This window comes from Molossus molossus, unplaced genomic scaffold, assembly GCF_014108415.1.
Source record: "Molossus molossus isolate mMolMol1 unplaced genomic scaffold, mMolMol1.p scaffold_m16_p_7, whole genome shotgun sequence".
Lineage (NCBI taxonomy): Eukaryota > Metazoa > Chordata > Mammalia > Chiroptera > Molossidae > Molossus > Molossus molossus.
The window spans coordinates 98,201,059-98,221,393 of NW_023425401.1; the positions used below are offsets into that span (position 1 = coordinate 98,201,059).

Consider the following 20,335-nt stretch of genomic DNA (forward strand, 5'->3'; position numbering starts at 1 on the left):
AGAAACCCACCCAGCCCCAGAGGGAGCGAGCCTGGGACCTCCCGGGGTTGGTACAGTAGCCCAGCTGACCTCTTGGGTCGGGGCGTCGTATCTCACAGTTGGAGAAACGATTGAGGACATCCCAGAAGTCAAAGAATCTTAGAGATGATGTTCTCCAATGCCTTCATTAGAATGTTTCAGAGATACTACATAAAAGCTTAAGACATCTCATCTGCGTAGTTTCAAAAGATACGGAGCCATTATCGCTAAAATGAGAAACTGCCATTTGAAAGGGTAAATTTCTGCCATCTGCAAATCAGTTTTACTTGGAGCACTTGATGCCCTGATGATGCTAAATGGTTTGAGCATTAGGATAGAAAGGCAAGGCCGTGGGTGCCCCCTCTTCGTTAGGATGACCCTCTCTGCATTAGCTTGGTTTCTCTGTTCAAAAGACAAGGCAGCCCTGGCCGGTTTGGCTCAGTGGTTAGAGCGTCAGCCTGCGGTCCAGAGAGACCGGGGTTCGGTTCCCGCTAAGGGCATGTACCTTGGTTGCAGTTTGTCCCCGGCCCTGGTTTGGTTGTGTGGGTGGCAGCCACTCAATGTGTCCCTTCACGTCGATGTTTCTCTCTCTCTCTCCCTCCCATTCTATCTGAACAAAAAATGAAAAAATGTCCTAGGGTGAGGATAAAAAGAAAAAAAAAAAGACAAGGCATGTCTGTTTGTATAGACCAGCCTTCCGATAAGAAGAGTCAAGACATACAGCTCATACAATTACTGATATCCTAACTGATTCTTCTCGGTGACTTTTAGAAAAGTTGAGAAGTATACCCTTGGCTAACAAAGTATTTATTTGGCTGTAACGATAGCTTCTTTGGATCTCACTACAGAACCTTCAGAAAGATATTCATTCAACCCAGCACCCTGATCTCTTAGGGCAAAGAAACCTGTCCCCCCTCCTCCCACCGTGCTCAAACCTCTGTGATGTCTCCCCAGCTCTGTCCTCCCCCGTGGGTGTTTGGGGCAGTCACTCAGTACTGAAGCGTATCTCAGACTCAGCGTTTTCACCAGGCAAACTATTCGGCCTCTGGAGGCCTCCTGAATGACCACTCCAGCCCTTTGTTCGAGCCCGGATCACATTATGACACGAATCAGAGGTGCGCGTCAGGAAGCTGCGACAGGTAAAGAGCATGGGGCTTAATTATTTTATCTCTGCTACTCTGGGTGGTGGCATGCTGGAAATGGGCTCTGCAAACGGGTCGAGAATGAAGAATTTCTGGATTACTGTGCGTGCTGGGCCCTGCTCCGAGGTCCTGGAGGGGGCCAGTCTCTCAGGGAGACACTCTGGAGCCGGAGGACCGAATCAGGTCGTGCCTCAGGGCCTGGAAAAGGCTGAGGAGGGACTGGGCCCAGACGTCCTTCTGATGCCCCCGGGACAGGGCTGTGCGGTAGGCTGCGTAGGCCAGCGTCAGCGCGGTCCTTTCAAAGTCTTCTTTCTTGAGGGTGCCGGGGTGGCTGGCGAGGCTGGCGCTCAGCCTGCGGATGTCGGGGATGTGCTTGGGGATCACAGCGTTGCAGACCGTGTGGAAGTCAGAGGCCTTCCGCAAGGAAGCCAGCTCCTCGTCCTTGATGGAGATCTCCAGGTCGGGGCTGATCGCGAGCTCAGCCAGCAGGAACTGGGGCGAAACAGGAGACACGGAGACACTAAAGCATTTGGGCCTTGTTGAGGACACCCCTGTCTTCATTAGCATGTGGGTTCAGCTGGGAGGCAGCTTTGGAAAGAGCTTTGGAATCCAAGAGATCTGGGTTCCAGTTCTGACATTCCCACCAACTATGCGACCTTGGACGACTTACTTAACTTCTCTGAGTCTCGTTTTCCTCCTCTGTGAAATGATGAGTTGCAAAAATATTTTACAGGGCTATTGTGGGAAGGAAGTAAGACAAATATGGACACCATGTAACATGGCCCCTGGTACAAAGCCACTGTTTAATGACTGTTCTTTATTTCTAGGGTCCCAGATTAGCCCGTTCTTCCCTTTCTCACTCCCACCCACTGAAGATCTTCTAAACCATGAACAGACTTTCGGATTATTTTAAATCAGAAGTTTGGGATTGAAGGACTCAGAGAATTGTGCTAAGCAAGTTAGAGACTTGCCCTTGTTTCTCGCCTGTTCTTTTTTGTTTTTCTTTATTGATTTTAGAGAGAGGAAGGGAGATGGAGAGAGAGATAGAAACATCGATGAGAGAGAACATTGATTGGCTGCCTCCTGCATGACCCCCAGTGGGGATTGGGCCCACAACCTGGGTATGTGCCCTGACTGGGAATCGAACTGGCAACTGCTTGGTGCATGAGTTCACGCTCAACCACTGAGCTACATCGGTCAGGCTCACCTGTTCTTTAAGAGTGGGGGTGGGGTCGGCCATATACATCACCTGCTCAGTGCCAGGCTCATCGGAAACCTAATAAATACCTCTTGGACTCAGGGTTCTACCTAGTCTCTGTTTCTAGCTTCCCCCAGCTCCGATCCATCTCCATGCTACTGTTATCTTTCTAAAGGATCTGCTCATACGACTCCCATGTTCATGACCTGGCAAAGGCTATGTATTTTCCAGTTTGTTCCCCGTGGTGGAACTTGGCTGCAACAGGCTGTCTCCTTCTTAGCCAGGTAGTTCTGGCCCACGGAGGATGTCAGAGGATGTCAAGGCAGGAGGGGAGTTTTGGGGATCACTGTAGTCCCTCATTGAGCAGTTGAGGAGATCTGGGCCCAGAGAGACACCTGGCTTATGCAAGGTCACACAGCTGATGGGTGGTGGAATCAGAACTGAAGCTCAGATCTTGAACCTGGACTTGTACCGCTGAACCAAATCCAGTGGCCCTGGGAAGTGTACCCGTGGTTCGGAGAAGTGGGGTCTGAGTGGACGAGGTGTGAGAAGCAGAGGAAGAGAGCCTTCGTGGTGGCCCAGGCAGTCAGAAACTGGGCTGTCACAGTAGGCAGCCACTGGAGACAGGACCACCGGCTTGGCATCGCCTGACCCATGACGGGTCCTGCCTCCCAGCCTTAGCTTGAGACTATGGACTCACCCTGCTGCTTGGGTGCTGGGAGTGCACCTGGGGCCAAACCTAAATTCCTAACTTTGCCTCCAGTGACCTCCTGATGCCATCATCCCTGTCGCGGCACGTGGGAAAGGAGAGGAGGTATGAGCATTGGATGGCCCCACAGGTGAGTCTAAGGCAGAGAGGCCACTCATTTTCAGGGGCTCAGGTCATTTCTCCAAACACCAGCAAGGCCGCAAGGCCTTTGGGGTGACAGCCACTCGCGCCTCTGCGTACCTCATAGAGCAGTTCCACCTCCTCCAGGGAGCGTTGCAGGACGGGGTTCAGGGGCAGCGAGGACGATCTCTTCGGCCGGTGGGCGGCTGGGAAGAGCACGGCTGCAAGAAACAAAGCGATGAGCTCCCCGGACTGCGTGCGCTTGGCCGCCCCCCCGAGGACCAAGGTTAGCCCGCCAGTCCTGGAGTGACCGGCTCGAGGCCGTGGTGAGCGGGAGAGATGACAGACAACCCTGGTGGGTCCCAGAGCACTCCCAGGCATGTCAGGTGGTACTGTTCCAGACCAGTGATTCCAAACCTGGCTGCTTATCAGAGTCACCCCAGAAAGCTTTGAAAAATAGTGTCCAGGGGTGGGCAAAAGTAAGTGTACAGTTGTTTGTGTGGAGAAAGACATGCAGGTTGTGATTATTACCATAGCTTTATTACTCTTGTGTTTCAAGTACTCTCAACTGAACATCTACTTTTGCCCAACCCTATATGTCAAGGGGACTTATGTTAAAATAAAGCAGAAATGAGCAAACATCAAACCCCTCCGAATTCAACAAACGAGTTCCCTGCTCATACTGTTGTCCAACAGTAATGCGCCTGTTAGCACGTTATCCGTATGAAATGCTGGTTTATATTTATTGACAACACTTTTCATCAGAGGATCGTACTCTGGTCATTCCCCAGCGCTCCGAAATATAGCTGCCAAGAACCTGGACGCAGGTGACAAAGGAAAGGAAGAGAGCTGCCCCAAGACCCGGACAGGTGGCTCTAGGGAGCGTGGAGCCAGGTTCAGGGTCGCCCCGAGGGCCAGCTGAGTTAGAAATGCATTTGGGACAAAGTCAGTGACTTGCTTATGCTGTTTCTTTGTGGGCACCTTCAGAAATGTAGCTGGAGGAAGACGGATGGGCTGCTACAGGTAGAGAGCAAGAATTAGGACCTTACTGAGGACAAGTGAAGACGACAGACTTACAGAGTGTCGGAATAATCTTTATAAATTACAGTCCTCTGAGTCGGCTCTGGCTGGGAGCAGACGGCCCCGCCCACCCCGCACACAGGGTGGGCAAGCCTGCTACCAGCTGATACAGAAAGGTACAGCTTCTTGCACCCAAGGTAACTGGCATCAGTGTGATACGTCAAACATTAACTCCTAAGTTACATCCCTTTAATCTTAGATGACTATTTTTTTTCTCCTGCAGTTTGCTGCCTTCAAAATAACGATTCGCACCCTGACTGGGCTTAAACCACCAACACAGCAATTACATGCAAAACATAAATAATTGCATAGAGGGATTTTTGGTTAAATCTCATACTACAGCCCTGGCCGGTTTGGCTCAGCGGTTAGAACGTTGGCCCGCGGACCAGAGAGTCCCGGGTTCGGTTCCCGCTAGGGGTGCGTGCCTCGGTTGCAGTTTGTCCCCAGCCCCTGTAGGGGCCGTGTGGGTGGCAACCAGTCGATGTGTCTCTCTCACATTGATGTTTCTCTCTCTCCCTTCCTCCCTCTCTCCTGCTTGCTCTTGGAAAAAAAAAATCTCATACTACAGGAGATGCTCCGAAATGCATAAGTGAGAAAGTAAGATTCTCTATATGGCTTGGTACCTTGAGTCCAGAGGCAGTACATGGACACACTGTACCATTTTGGAAATTTAGATCTTGAAAATAGTACTTAAAATAAATCATGTCATTTAAAAAAAGAAAGAAAAAGGTACAGCTTTTTAAAGATACTGGATTGTGACCTCCCAAAAAACTGGGCAACTAACTGCAAAAAAAACTGAGACTCTGAGGTAAGTAGCGCCCTCTAGAGTTGTGCAAAGCACACTTTGCATAACCATGCATGACAGCCCTGCTTCTTGATAATGGTGTCCCGGGGCCATCAAGAAAGGGTCCACTGATGTCCAGTGTACTGCGTTAAAGAAGGCAGGGGACTGCATAAGTATTTTAGAAAAAATTTGATCTGAAGTGATAAAAAGGAAATCTTGGATGTACAGACATTTCCTGAAAAGCACACTGGTAGGAATCTCCCACTCCCTGGAAATGCTGGTTGGGTGGGGTACTGCTGTAATATTGCTTTCTCCGTCCTCATTTATTATCTACACCACAGATTCCTCGGGGGTTGGGATAAATATGGTTGTAGGTTTCTGGCCCTAGCCGATCCTGGCAGGCTTCCAGGCCAGGCGCTAGGCGCCGCTGTTGGCCAACCAAACCCATGCACGGGGGAGACCTCCAAGGCTGTGATCTCTGCTTCCCCAGACCACTGTGGCGAAGGGGTCTGTGAACTCCACGGCACGATTTCCTAGCCTCACATTTTAGCAGGATTTGTTCTCTATGCCAGAAAAGTGCCAATTTCCCATAGAATCAGAGATGTTAGGGCTTCGCCTCTGTTCGCTTATGGCCTCTGCCTACAGTTTTAGGCGGAGCTCAGGAAGGTCAGGCGTCTCCTACTCATCGGGTTCATAACCTTGACCACACGTTAGCATCACCCAAGGGGCTTTAAGAAAGACTGATGTCTGGGTCCCAGCTCCAGAGGTCCTGATTTAATAGAACTAGGGTGCAGCTGGGACAGCGAGATTTCAGGGCTGAGACCCAGAGGGCTGCCTGGCTGGAGGCCACTCTCGGGTCAGCCAGTGGTGCTCACCCGTGACTCTGCGTTAGAATCACCTGGGAGTTTTTATTTCATTTTATTTAAAATTAAAAAAATATGTTATCGATTTCAGAGAGAGGAAGGGTGAAGGAGAGACAGAAACATCAATGAGAATCATTGATTGGCTGCCTCTTGCACACCCCCTACTGGGGATCGAGCCTGCAACCTGGGCATGTGCCCTGACCGGGATTTGAACTGGTGACCTTCTGGTTCATGGGATGATGCTCAGCTAACTGAGCCATACCAGTCGGGCTCATCTGGGAGTTTTAAAGACCAACTTGCTCAAGGCCCCCTCCCAGGCTAGTTTATGGGCATCTCTGAGGTGGATATAGGCATCAGGACTTTTTATGGTTTCCAGGTGATTATGATGGGCAGGTAGGGTCGATAACCACTGGGGCTCTCCAGACCCACAGCCAAGCACATGGTGGATGCAAAGCTCACGCTCATCTGAGCCGTACAGGGTCATCTGAAGAGACTAAGGAAAACGAGCAGAGACACAAAGAGCGTGTGCTCACTGCTGTTCCATGGCGGGAGAAGACACCAGGGCCAGAACTAGTCCTACACCAGGATGCCACCGGTTTCTGTTGCTCCGCCCACGAAAGTGCAGATGATCCCTCTTCTCGGGATAGGATCTGAGAGCAACTTGACCTCTTTAATTCTCCTTCCAGAATTTCTCTGATTGTGAAATTAAAGGGATTGGTTGCCTTAAAAAAATTCACATCCTGGCGGGGGAAGGGGCCAGGAGGGGATGAATGTCCTCGGCACTGAAGCCCTTTCTGCTGCCTGTCACCTCCGACTCGGTGGCTGCCTCTGGGAACGTTATTCACTCAGTCGTTTCCCTGGGAACAGCGACGCTCTCTCTAACACGCTCACCTGCCGCACCCCGTCCTCCCAGAGGTGGGCAGGAAACAGTGCCTGCTTCAAGGCTGAGTTTCATAATGGAAACGTTGTTTCCGATAGCCCTTATTCTCATAGCTTTTAAAATAATAACAGAATTTGGGGAAGATGGTTAGAAATAGCATCAGCCTCCAGACCACCAGGACGGATGGTTGCTTCAGAAGGTGTGTGGGGAGCCCAGGAGTTTGAAAGGCAGACCCTTCCCCCCTGCCATCTCCGGCCAGTGCCCCCACCTTGGCAGGCCCCCTCTGTCGCTGCAGCTGTGTGACAGTGTGTGGGGCAGGGGCTGCTCTGCCCCCTTGGGCCGAGGAAGGGCAGCCAGCTCTGGGCCGGCATCTCCGCGAGGGCCTGGGCCTCATCCTGATGAAGGGGATACCCTCATCTCCACTGGACATGCTGCAGGTACATTCGGGCACGGAGTTAACCCTACAGTTACTCCAGGTGTTTCTGTCCATACAGGTGAAGTCTGGACCCTGCCCGAAACGGCCGAAACAAGGGCGGACCAACTCCCAGAGCTATGTGTGCAAAGCTTGAAGCTAGACGTGCTTTGCTTGGTGAGAAAAGCAGCCCCGAGGCCTGTCCCGACGAGCCCCCCGCACCCTGGGGCCCCCCTCTGTCCCGTGGGCTCTGCGTCCGTCCTGCTCGGCCCACATCTTGCGGGCTGCCGCCAGCCCCCGGGGGAGGAAACGGGCTGTAGCTTCCTCCGCTTGACCTCGGCATCTGCATGAAGCTGGGCTGAGCACAGGCTCCGTATCTGCACTTTGGAATGATTCAAAAACCAGCTATTTTTAAAAAAGCAACAACAAAGCAAAACATCCCCGGAGACTCTTCCACTCATGCCTCACTGGGTTTTCTTCCTTTCCCTTCCATCCCATCTCCGGTGCACGGAGGTCGTTCTAAGTTCGACTCCCTCCACGCTGCCAGCCACTGGGCAGCACGGTCTTTGCAGGGTCGACAGGAGGGAGACCTGAGCGCTGCCCCTGGACTACCATTAGCGAGGACACCTTCCCTGAGGGGTGGGCGGGGGAGACCGGGGACTGGCAGAAGGGCCCGCACCCGCCTAGGCACCACCTGAGCCTCGAGCCTCGGCAAGGAGATGGCTGGCACAGTTTTATCAAGATCACCAATGTTGTGTATTTTCCTGGTGTAAAACTGGGCCGTTGTGTTTCTTTCTTCTCCACTCGATGCTTCACATCCAGCCCACTCTCCAGCTCTTTCTCTAGGATGTGAATGTGCCATGAGGGCCACTCAGTGTGACCAGGGGACACCAGAGACCCCAGTCTCCCTGCATGACGGTCTGCTGCACGCTGGCCTTGGGGCGGGGGCACCGTGACTCCCCCCTCCTGCGCTCCCTGGACAGCTGAGCCTCCGGGAGAAGGTGACGATTCTGTTGGCCAGACCAGCACAGAACCAATGATTCACCTGCTCACGGTCACGCCACACATACTGAGTCAGTCCAGAAACTGCCCCCGATATGCAGGACACATGTGTCACAGCATGTTCCGGTGAAAGACACATTTGGACCTCAGACCGAAGTCGTTAAAATGTGGAGCTCAGACGTAACAACAGCTCGTGAGCCCTCCGTGTGCTTTCCACGTGCACCTTGTGAGGTAAGCCTTCCTGCCCCATGTCAGCGATGAAGAGACTGGGAGTTTAGGAGACGTGTCCGTGTGCTTGCTGTGGGGCTGGGAGGAAAACCCGTTCTCACAGGCTCCAAACCCACTCTTGCCAAGAGGACGAACAACGCGATCTTTTTGTAGGCTCTTCTGCCCCAGACTGGGTGTGCCTCTGTTCCGAATAACTCCAGGAAGGATGCTGTTAATTATGAATGAATCAATGGATATGGTATGAAACCTATTCTTTTTTTTTTAATCCTCACCCAAGGACATTTTTCCATTTTTGTTCAGATAGAGTGGGAAGGAGAGAGAGGGAGAGAAAGAGAGAGAAACATCAATTGGAAAGGGACACATCGAGTGGTTGCCACCCGCACGACCCAACCAGGGCTGAGGACAAACTGCAACCGAGGCACGTGCCCTTAGTGGGAAGCAAACCTGGGTCTTTCTGGACCGCAGGCCAACGCTCTAACCGCTGAGCCAAACCGGCCAGGACTGAAACCTATTCTTAAATGAAGCGCATGTTTAAAAAAAATCTCTAACCTTGGGGACTCTGTGCACTGCTGGTGGGAATGCAGACTGGTGCAGCCACCATGGAAAACAATATGGTGTTTCCTCAAAAAATTAAAAATGAAACTACAATTTGACCCAGTGATCCCACTTCTAGGAATATACCCTAAGAAGCCTGAAACACCAATCAGGAAGAATATATGTACCCCCATGTTCATAGCAGCACTATTTACAATCGCTAAGATCTGGAAACAGCCCAAGTGTCCATCAATAGATGAGTGGTAAGAAAGCTGTGGTACATATAGACAATGGAGTACCATGCAGCTGTAAGAAAGAAAGATCTCGTATCCTTTGAGAAGACATGGAGGGACCTGGAGAGTATTATGCTAAGTGCAATAAACCAGTCAGAGAAGGACAAGTATCACATAATCACACTTATTTGTGGAACATCATGAACAAAACAAAATGATGAACAAAGTAGACCCAGAGACATAGAAGTAGGGATCAGACTGATAAGCTTTAGGGGGTTGGGGGGGGGGAGATAAACCACAGAACTTATGCATATAAGCATAACCAATGGACATAGACAACAATACTGGGGGGTGTGGGTGGGCTGGGAATGGGAGGAAGATGTCAATGGGGGAAAAGGAGAAACATCTGTAACAAAAATAAGTTAATTAAATAAAAAATCTCTAACCTTGATTTATAATGTGCTATGAAGGTCAAATGACTACTACCCCGAGGTCACGCATAATCTCACCTCCTTTGCCCCCCCTTTGTTCCTTGGCAATCACCCGGCATAAAGTAAAACCCGCCTTCTTACCTGTTCCACACCTGCTTCTGGTGTGAAAACGCCCGGGTCTCACTTGAAATTCATATCATTATTCTCACCTGGGTCCTTACCTGCTGCCTGACCATTCCCCTTTTTTCCCGATTCCTCTCTCTCTACTTCACTGTGACACAGATGATGATGTCACCCTTCTACTGTCTTCTTAAACCAGTCACCCGCCTCTTGCTCAGATACCGACTTCTCTTCTGTTATAGTTTGCATGCTCCTCTCTAGAGCCAACTTTTTCCCCTGCGTGAAGGCCCCCCAAAATGTCTCTCACCTCTCTCTCCACCTTTCTCTCCTGTGTGGTTACTTTTTTCTCTCCACTGGCTCTTTCGTATCGACAAGCTGGCTGATCTTCCTTCCCTCCTCCCTCTTCGGATGGCGGAGCTCTGGCCTCGTCTGGGGCTGTCTCTGGTCTCCTGGCCACCCTCCCTTCCCTACTGCCTGTCAACACTTTTATTTCTAGGCCATACTTTTATATATTCAGCTGCCTACAGGTGTCTCCTTTCAGATGCTTAACTATTATCTCTAAACAATGATCTCTCCCGATTTCCAGTCCTGTCCAATCCCAACCCCCAACACACACACACACACACACACACACGCACGCATACACACATGCATGCACACACACATACACACATGCATGCACACATACACATACACATACACACATGCATGCACATACAAGTCTTCTACTTCTCTACTGTCTTCCCATCTCTCACAGTTGCTCGGGCTCAAAACCTGGGAGCCATCCCTGACTTTTTCTTTCATCTCTCACATCCAACTCATCAGCGAGTCTTGTTGGCTCTACCTTCAAAATAGATCTGGAGTCTGGCTACTTCTTGCCATGTCCCTGCTAGTAACCTGGCCCACGGCTTGAGTACTTCTACTGGGGTCTCTGCTTCCATCCTTGGCTCCCGCCCTCATCCTGTTCCTAACACAGCAACCAAAGTGATTCTGCGCAAACACAGGGCAGATGACGCCACTTCTCTGTTCAGAACCCTTGATAGCTTTCCAGGGTTCTTCAAACGGCCACCAGGTGCCACACAACTTGACTTCTCGCTACATGTGAATCCATGTGCTCCTCTCCCGGGCCCCTGCCACCCGGGCCCCAGCACGTCTCATGGTTCCCGAGGACCCCAGGCATGCTTCTGCCACAGGCTTTGCACGTCTGTTCCTTCTGCCTGGAATACCCATGTTTCCTTCAGGTCTTCAGTCACCACCTCAGGGAGGCCCTCCCTGACTGCCTCATTTGAAACGATAACCCTCGCTACCCTCTCCCGTTTGCTGTGTTTCCCCTAACTAGAATGCCAGCCCCAGTTGGCACGGGCTGTTGCTCCTTTCAGTCACTGTGTGCATTCCCAGTGCCTAGCATCCTGCCCATGACTGTTGAATGAATAAATGATTCATAGAAACACATTGACTACCTTGGTCACTACTTGCCATTCTTTTCCGACAGAGTGCTTCATTGACTCTTTAACTAACAGGATGATTTTAGTTTGTCCGCAGTTACCGGTTCTGGCTAACTACCAGAAAGTAGCTGTCGTCTCCTGTCCCTGTGCCCTGCCTGTATCTCCCTGTTCTGGCCCAGGAGTAGCTACTTTTAATGATCTCAGTCCGGGCTGTCACCATCTCCAAGCTTTCTCGCTCAGACGTACCGGCAGAAGCCTCCCTACATGAAGGAGCCTGTTTTTACGTGGAGCCCGACCTTCCCTTTGACCTTCTGTAATCTGGGGGAAAGGTCACCTGTGTCCCCTCCCGCCCCCAGCAGGTTCCACGGGACGGAGCAGGACCGAGGCTCCACGGTTTCGTACCCAGGCCTGCTGGACGGGATTCCAGCGGCGGACCACGCACGCCAAAGTGCAACCATCTTTCTAATGAATCAGTTGAAGAGCTCTCTGGAAAAGGCGGTGGGTGTGGAAAGGAAAAGTTCTGGTTTACAAAAGCTCTTTTGCCAGATCCTACTGATGTCAGTTACTTTTCTGCTCCTGGGCCAGCCCGTTAGAAACACAGGGCTGTTCTGAGTGAGCCAGGATCCTGCCCTGGGCGCTGGGGTCCAGTGGGGTGCTTGTGGGAGGGCTTCTGTGGGTCAGCTCCCCCTGGCCAGACTGTCCCACCACTCAGGGGGGCTCGGGGCTACTGGGAGGGATGGGGAGGCGTGAATGACAGAGACTCTGAGGCCATAGATCTGGGGTGGGGCGGGGTGTCAAAATCCAGCTGCATCCTTGCTGCTGAGGGACCTGGGACACATTCACTTCTTGCCTCACTCATTCTCTCACCCTGTACGTGGCCAGAACAGCACCTGCCCCCTGGCGTGTGGAGCAAATGAGGTGTACTCAGTATGGTACTCCTGGTCTGTCAGCACGTACCGAACACCGGCCACAGGCCCTTCCCTCACCCGTGACTGAAAACTCACAGCACTGGCTGGACGCCTGCCAACGACAAACCCCGCCCCACACCTGAAGGGCTCCCCTTCCCTATGACACTGCTTTAAAAAGAAATCATTCGTATGTAGTTCACAGAAGCGGATACTTCCATGGTAACTAATGCATAGATTTCTTTTTTTCAAAGATGGGCTAATCCCTCCGGCCCCCCAAGCGTTGCTCTGGCAGGAGCTGGGGCAGGCTGGGGCTTAGCCAGGTGTGTCCAGTTCCCCAGGCTGGCCACACTAACCACAGGTGAGTCATTTGGTCTTAATCAGGTTGATAGGCTGGAACAGCGATCCTGGCCCATGGAAAGCTCCCTCCCAGGGCCGAATCCTAGAGAGCGCCTCTCACAGAGAATGTGATCGGTAGGAAAAGGAGGGTCCTGACAGCAGGGTGTATTCCCTTTGGGTCTATCTCTACATTTCTACAAGCGGGTGCAGGGGGCTGGGGGAGGGTGGGCCGGGTGGTGGTGAGGGGTGGCAGGAGGTTGGGGTTGGGGTGGGGTTGTGGAGGAGGAGGATCTTCTAGGGGTGGTCATCCTGAGACTGTTTCCAAAGGGAACTCTCTGAAATTAGGCCTGGATTTAGGGTGGGGATGGGGTAAGGACGAAGGTGAAAGAAACAGTAAGTACGTTTGGAAAAACTGTTTTTATTTGGGTGTGACTCCCATTCTGTCTTTAAGAAAAGATGGCAACTGTGTATTTCTTTTATAATTGGAAAAAAAAAGTTAAAAATGAAAAAAGATGCTCTGGCCGGTTTGGCTCAGCAGTTAGAGCATTGGCCGGCAGACCAAAGAGTTGTGGGTTTGATTCCGGTCAAGGGCGCGTACCTCAGCTGTGGTTTGTCCCCGGCCCTAGCCAGGGTCGTGTGGGAGGCAACCAGTCGATGTTTCTCTCTCTCTCTCTCTCCCCCCCTCCCCCTCCCTCCCACTTTATCTGAAGATAAACAGAAAAATATCCTCGGATGAGGATTAAAGAAAAAATAAAAAAAGATCCACTTTGTGGAAGGCTTTTGATGATGTTGGAGGGACTCCATATCATTTGTTGACTGAATACTGACGGGATCCACTAATCTGGGGCTTAACATCAGCGACCTCACCCAGGCCTCTGGTTCAGCTCTGCGGCTCCTTGATTGTCACTGTTCCTGGGGGCAGACCTTCCCCAGTGAGGTCCCGGTGGGGCCAGGGCAGTTGCTGTAGAACCGGCTGTTGAGAATCTCAAGCTTTCTTTAATAAAATTATTTCACTTTTTAAGTGGCTAATGTTCATTCAGTGCTTCATCACTTACAAAGCATTTGGTTTACATTTTTGAATCTGACCCTCACAACAACACAGTGAAGGTAAGTTGTGGCCTTGTTACTCCGGTGCCTGTTGGTGAACTAAAGCTCAGAGAGGCTAAGAGACTTGCCAGAGATCACACAGGCCCGTGAGAGGCAGGACTCAAACCTTGGAGTTCCTTGCTGGGTAGCTCACGATGCGGCTGTCCTGTTTACAAGTCAGATCGTCTCGTCTGGCTCTCGAGCAGCCTGTGCATCGGAAAGAGTGGGTTTTCTCATGTCTTTTTTATAGGCTAATAAAGTGAGGCCCCCAGGGGCGCACAGGGTAAGTGGCAGAACCCAGCTCCGGTGTCTGTGCTCTCTGCTTCCAAGGGCTGCCCCTTGTCTGTGCACACGATGAGCGGGGAGGGGTGTGTGTGTGTGGTCTTACCAGGAAGAAAGGAAAATGCTACGTTAATTATTTGCCCCAGGGCAACCATCATTCCACCACTCAGCTCAGAGCACTGGCAAGTCCCTAATCTCAGGCTTAAAAAAGAGGGAATAAAAACCCAAATAAGTGCAATGCCCAGCTGCCCCCATCTCAGATCCATCTGCTCTCAGGTCCCACAGGCCAGTGCTTCCCTCCCTGACACTGTCCTTGGGACCCCGGAGGCTCATGCTGTGCCAGTCTTCAGCTGAGTTTGAATCTCTAGAAACCCCCAAGAGCCTGACTTCTGTTTCCAGTTCTTTCCGGAGAGCGAGCTCGGTTGAGTCTAGGCAGTGACATCATGAGTGGTCAGCACTCCTGGTCCCTCGCTTCCTAACAGAGATACACTCTAACTGGCTGGAGGTGCTGTCACCGTCTGCCACCTGGAGCCAGGCCTGGGGCATAGAGAAAAGATGGCATGCCAGCTCAGAGGGCGAGGAAGGCGGCCAGGAGGGGCAAGACCATGCCAGGCCCCTTTATGAGGTGGACGGGTGTCTGGTGGGGGTAGCAGGAAGGTGGACGCGAGGATGCTGAAGAGTTACCCTTCCTCTGCTGCCCCTGGCCTGCTCTGCCTGGCGGGGAGGACGTGCCCACTCCCGCCAGGCTCCGCAGGTGGCATCTAGGCACCCTCACCCCGTCCTGTCAGCACCAGACCTGGACACCTGCTCTCCACACGCCCGGCCCAGCTGCAGCAGCCAAGGGGACGGGGCCTCGAGGGAGTCTGTCCGCTTTCCATGCAGCGAAGGTGACGTCGCCCTCTGCGTTCCCCACCTCGACCAAGTCCCCTCAGCCGCTTTGATCGTTTTCAATGTCATGCTCCCCATCACCTTCTAACACCTTCAAGGAGCATAAAGCAATCGGCAGAGACGAGGTCAAAGGAGGGCATGGGGCTTCTGATTTCCTTCCCCTCCACTCTGCCCCCAGATTCCTAGCTGTATTTAAAAAAGAGGGATGAGCATCAGAGCCATAAGTAAAAAGGAACTCACCCCTGCCCCACCTGTGGGGCACAGATGCCTGGGCGTTGTGACACAGCAGCAGCAGCAGCAGCGTCTTCCAGCACATCTTTCCTCCAACGAGGGGAGCCGGTGTCCTCAAGCCCGAGGGGACCCAGGAGCTGCAGGTGTGCCCGCACCCTCCCCGGGAGACGGTGCAGCTCCTAGCACCCTTCCCTTTTCCGAGGACCAGACGACCTCTCCCGCCTCAGGAGGTGAGCCAAGGCTGCCTCCTGGGGGACTGGCCTGGGGACTTCTTCTTCGGCTCTCTCTGGGATTGGGGGACTGGGCTGCCACAGAGAGACTGTTTTTGAGCACATCTGGAGTGACTCACGGGGCATGTGATCTTCTTGGCTGTGGGGTGGATAAATATAAATTCTGTACTTGAGTTCCATGTGTTGGATGCACCCACTGGAATTTTTCTTTAACAAACAGACTCGTGGAACTTGTTAGAGAGCCCGGCGAAGAGCTGGCTGCCGTCCCCGTCCACACGCAGGCCAGCGCCGGGCGAGGGCTGCAGGAAGAGCCGGAGGCTGGCCTTGCCGACGCCGGGCTGAGGGCGCCCAGTTGCCATGAGGACAGCGAAGTCATTGTAGTGTCTTGACTGAGTGGCGTGTCCCTCCCTGTAGCTAGACCTCGTGAGCCGGTGCCTTCAGCCGGTGCCAGAGCCTCCCCCAGGGTCTGCAGGGATTGGAGTTGGCGGGTTGTGAGGAGCAGAAGTGGAGAGGTGCCGTGTGAGTAGGTATCGCACACTCGGAATGATCCAGGGCCCATAGGTGACCCCTTTCCCCGTGTGCACTCATAACACCCTGCTTTCTGGACTGCGTCTAGGCCTGGGACCAAACCACTTTGATTCTCCCAAGCAAAATGGTAGTGCTTTTCTGTGATCATTTTTTTGGTATTTCATTAATGAATGAATGAATGATTATAATTAAACATTTTTTTTTCTTTATTGATTTTAGAGAGAGAGGAAGGGAGAGGTAGGGAGAGATAGAAACATCGATGAGAAAGAACATTGATTAGCTGCCTCTTGCATGCCCCTCACTGGGGATCGGGCCCACAGCCTGGGCATGTGCCCTGACCAGGAATCGAACCGGCAACCTCTTGCTGCATGGGTCAACACTCAACCACTGAGCCACACCGGCCAGGCCGAATTAATTATTTTTATTGAGATATGATTGACATATGACATTGTACAAGTGTAAGGCGTGCAACGTGTTGATTTGCTATGTGCACGTATTTGAATGTGATCATCAGTGCAGTGTCAGCCACACCTCTATCACATCCCAGAGTTGTCATTTCTTTGTCTGTCGTTTTTCTCCCTCTGAAGTCACGGACATGTCATGCTAAAGCTTGAAGGACAGTTACAGGTTGTGTGTGCTCAGCATGAATAGGCCACTCATGTCATCTGAAAAAAATTGACTATAAAATTTGCAAACCATTGATCTCATTAATATTAATAATAGCTAGTGGGTGTTACTTTCTCCAGGCACTGTGCTCGGTGCTCTCCTCGTATTCATTGATTTAATACGCACACCAAGCTATGAGATCAGTATAGAACTGTACTCTCCAGTAGAGGTATAGCGTGAGTCACAAATGTAATTAAAATTTTTCTAGTAGCCACATTAAAAAAAAGTAAAAAGCAACAGGTAAATTGAGTATAATAATATATTTTATTCAACCCAATATATCCAAAATATCATTTCTCCACGTGATCAGTAAAAATACTAAAGAGATATTTTCTATTCTTTTTAACATTTTTATTATACATTTTTTCCCCCTTTATTGATTTTGGAGAGAGAGGAAATGAGAGGGAGAGAGAGTAGAAACATCAATGAGAGAGAGCATCCACTGGCCGCCCCCTGCATGCCCCCCACTGGGGATCGGGCCCACAACTTGGGCATGTGCCCTGACTGGGAATCAAACCGGAGACCTTCTGGTGCATGGGTCGATGCTCAACCACTGAGCCACACCAGCTGGATTATTCTTTTTTTAATACTGTCGTTGAAACTCAGTGTGTATTTCATCTTACAGCACACTCAGTTCAGACCAGCCACGTTCCGAACCCTCAGTAGCACACGTGGCTGGTGGCTACCGTGTGGGCAGCGCTAGGCTGGAAGGTGAGAAGGCAGTCCTAAGCCAGGCTGCCTGTTTATCCGGGCTCTGCCCCTTCCTACCTGTGGAATCCTGGCTGAATTCCTTAATACCTTTTTGCCTCGATTTTCCTCATCTATAGAATGGCGATAATAATAGTGTCTTCTTCATAGGGTTGTGGTGAGGAATCAATGAGTTAATATGTATAAAGTACTGAGAACTATATCTGACGCATCTATGTGTGCTATATGCACATGAAAAGAGGGGCTCAGAGGGGTTAAGTAATCTGCCCAAGGTCACCCAGCTAGTAAGTGATGGAGCTGGGGTTTTAACCGAGGTCTGTGATTCCATAGCCTACATGCAGACCTGCCTTGAAGCTTTACACTTGGGAACCCCCTAGTGGAGTGCTGGGAAACCAGTTCTGGAGGGGCGGGGGGAGCCCCAGTTTGTAGCATTCGCCAATTTTCCTGGTGAAAATACTCCCGCCACGGCTGATTTCAAGCTACTGGTGGTTTAACAGACAGCTTGCAACATTTCTGAACAGTTAACATCGGCGCACTGGAAGCCCAGACGGGCTGGGCCAGCACACCCCTTCCTCACAAGATCAGGTCTGCTGCTTCTGCTGTATTCTCTTCTTGTATTTCCTTTTTCCTTTTTGATTCTCTTTAAACATTTTTATTTCATTATTTTGTCCAGTCTTATTGAGATGTAATTGACGTATAACACAGGTGTACAACATAATGATTTGATGCACGGTGTATACTGTGAAATGATTATCACAATAACACCCATCACCTCACATAATTATACATTTTCTTCTTGTAATGAGAACTTTTAAGTTCTACTCTCTCAGCAACTTTCGAATATACAGTACAGTATTAACTGTAGTCCCCAGTCGGTGCATTACATCCCGAAAGTTATTTATTTTATAACTAGGAGTTTGTATTTTGTGACCAGCTTGGCCCATTTTTCCCCATCTCCTGCCCTTAGCAACCGCTCTGTTCTCTGTTTGCATGAGTTTGGCTTTTTTGGTTTCTACATGTAAGTGAAGTCACACAGTATTTGTCTTTCTCTGACTTATTTCACTTAGCATGATATTCTCCAGGTTCATTGATGTTGTTGCTAATGGCAAAATTTCCTTCTTTTCTATGGCTGAATAATATTCCAGTGTTTGTATGTATGTATGTGTGTACATATTTATCACATTTTATAGTCCACTCTTTCATTGCTGGACACTGAGGTTGTTTCCATATCTTGACTATTGTAAATTATGCTGCTGTGAACATGGGGGTGTAGGTGTCTCTTCAGGATAACGATTTTGATTCCTTTGGATATATACCTGGACGTGGATTTGCTGGATCATATGATTGTTCCATTTTTAATTTTTTGACGGAACTCCATACTGTTTTCCATAGTGGCTGCACCAATTTACATTCCCACCAGCAGCACGCAAGGGTTCCCTTTTCTCCACATTCTCGCCAACACTTAGCTCTTGTCATTTTGATGATAGTCGTTCCAACAGATGTGAGATCATATCTTGTTGTGGTTTGGATTTGCATCTGCCTGATGATTAGTGATGTTGGACATCTTTTCATGTATCTGTTGGTCATCTGTACATCTTCATTGGAACAATGTCTATTCAGTTTTTCTGCCCGTTTTAAAAATAAGATCGTATTTTTGTTACTGGGTCATATGAGTTCTTTATCTATTTTTCAATATTAAGCCCTATCAGATATGATTTGCAAATATTTCCTCCCATTCTGTAGGTTGCCTTTTCATTTTATCGCCTCTGCTGTGCAGTGTACTTTATTAGACCCGTAAGAATCACCCGAAGAACATAGCACGAGACACGGTGCCCTGTAGTAGCCCATTGGACATTTGTTGAGTGATGCTGAAGTCGAGAAAGCTCCCAATTCCCTGTTCTTTTGCCAAAACTCCAGTGAGCGAGGAAGGAGCCGACTTGCCCGGCTGCGGCGAAACCACAGTCTTGGCCACCAGTCTTGGACGTTTTCATCTTCAGGCTCAAATCACCAGACTGTCACCTACTAATTACCAAGCTGGCATGCAGATCCCCTTCTGAATTTGGGTCAGGATCACATGTGTTTGTAGCTGATTTCAGTTCATAGGATGATGAGCCAGGCTGTCCCTCACGCCACAGCAACTTGGCAGGTGTTTCCAGCTTCCAGGGAGTCTTGTGAAACCCTGGCCGGGGGCACTGATTTCTTCTCTCTCCCTTTCCATGGTTTTCTTGTTCTTGCTGAAATTCCCCGCACTCTGGTTGAGCCTGGCAAGCAAATGGAAGGCACTTTCTTTTGTAACAGATCACAGGAAGCCCCGACTGTGGAGTTTCGCAGATCTGCTGGTGGTGTACAGAACAGTTAGGGGCGCGTGCTACCGGAGGCCACAGTCTTCAGGTTCACGTCCACCTCAGAACGCGCCCTGCGCCTGTGTGGGTGCCTCTCGTCAGCACCACTCACCTTCCAGCGTGGTCACATCTGCCATTTACCGCGTTCTGACCTTACTTTCCTTCACTCGACTTCCACAGCAGTTTTGCTCGGTAGATGCTGTAACAGAGTCCATTGCACATACGAGCAGCGGAAGCGTAGAAAGGAGAGGTACCTGCCAGAGGGCGAACACGTCTGAACACTGCCGCAGCAGGGCTGAGACGAAAGCCAGACACCAGTCTGTGCACCGAGAGCCTGGAGCAGCACAGGGAGCGCCAGGCTGGCCCCCGTCGTGGTCATAGGTGCACGTGGGGACATTCTGTTCATTCTGAGGGCCCCAGCACAGGAGTGGCATAGTCACCTGGCCGGTTTGGCTCAGCGGTTAGAGCGCTGGCCCGCGGATCAATGAGTCTTGGGTTTGATTCTGGTCAAGGGCATGTACCTCGGTGGTGGTTCATGCCCGGCCCTGGACGGGATCGTGTGGGAGGCACCCAGTCAAGGTGTTTTTCTCACGTCGATGTTTCTCTCTCGCCCTCTCTCTTTCCCCCTCTCTCTTTCCCCCTCCCACTCTGTCTGATGATAAATGGAAAAATACTCTCAGGTGAGGATTAAAAAAAAAAGAAGAAGTGGTGTAGTCAGCACCCATTTGTGTGCCCTCTGCTCACCCATTCATCTAGTTTTTGAGCATCTTCCCTGTGCCAGGCAATAGGTATATTAAATCAAATAAGACATCATTCCTGTCATCAAGAGTCATCATTCTAGCCCTGGCCGGTGTCGCTCAGTGGTTAGAGTGTCATCCCATACACCAGGGCACACACTTAGGTGGTGGGTTCACTCCCTAGTGGGGGCTCA

The 20,335-nt window shown here is 50.8% G+C and overlaps 1 protein-coding gene across 1 annotated transcript; it reads right to left on the bottom strand.

Annotated features, from left to right (window-relative positions):
• Positions 1-1,307: 1,307 nt before the first annotated feature.
• Positions 1,308-15,340, bottom strand: FAM180A (family with sequence similarity 180 member A). The gene is given in 6 exon segments (XM_036246339.1): positions 1,308-1,652; positions 3,308-3,408; positions 14,940-15,059; positions 15,062-15,249; positions 15,251-15,321; positions 15,323-15,340. Coding segments are annotated over 6 exon segments (843 nt in total).
• Between the last annotated feature and the right edge of the window lie 4,995 nt (positions 15,341-20,335).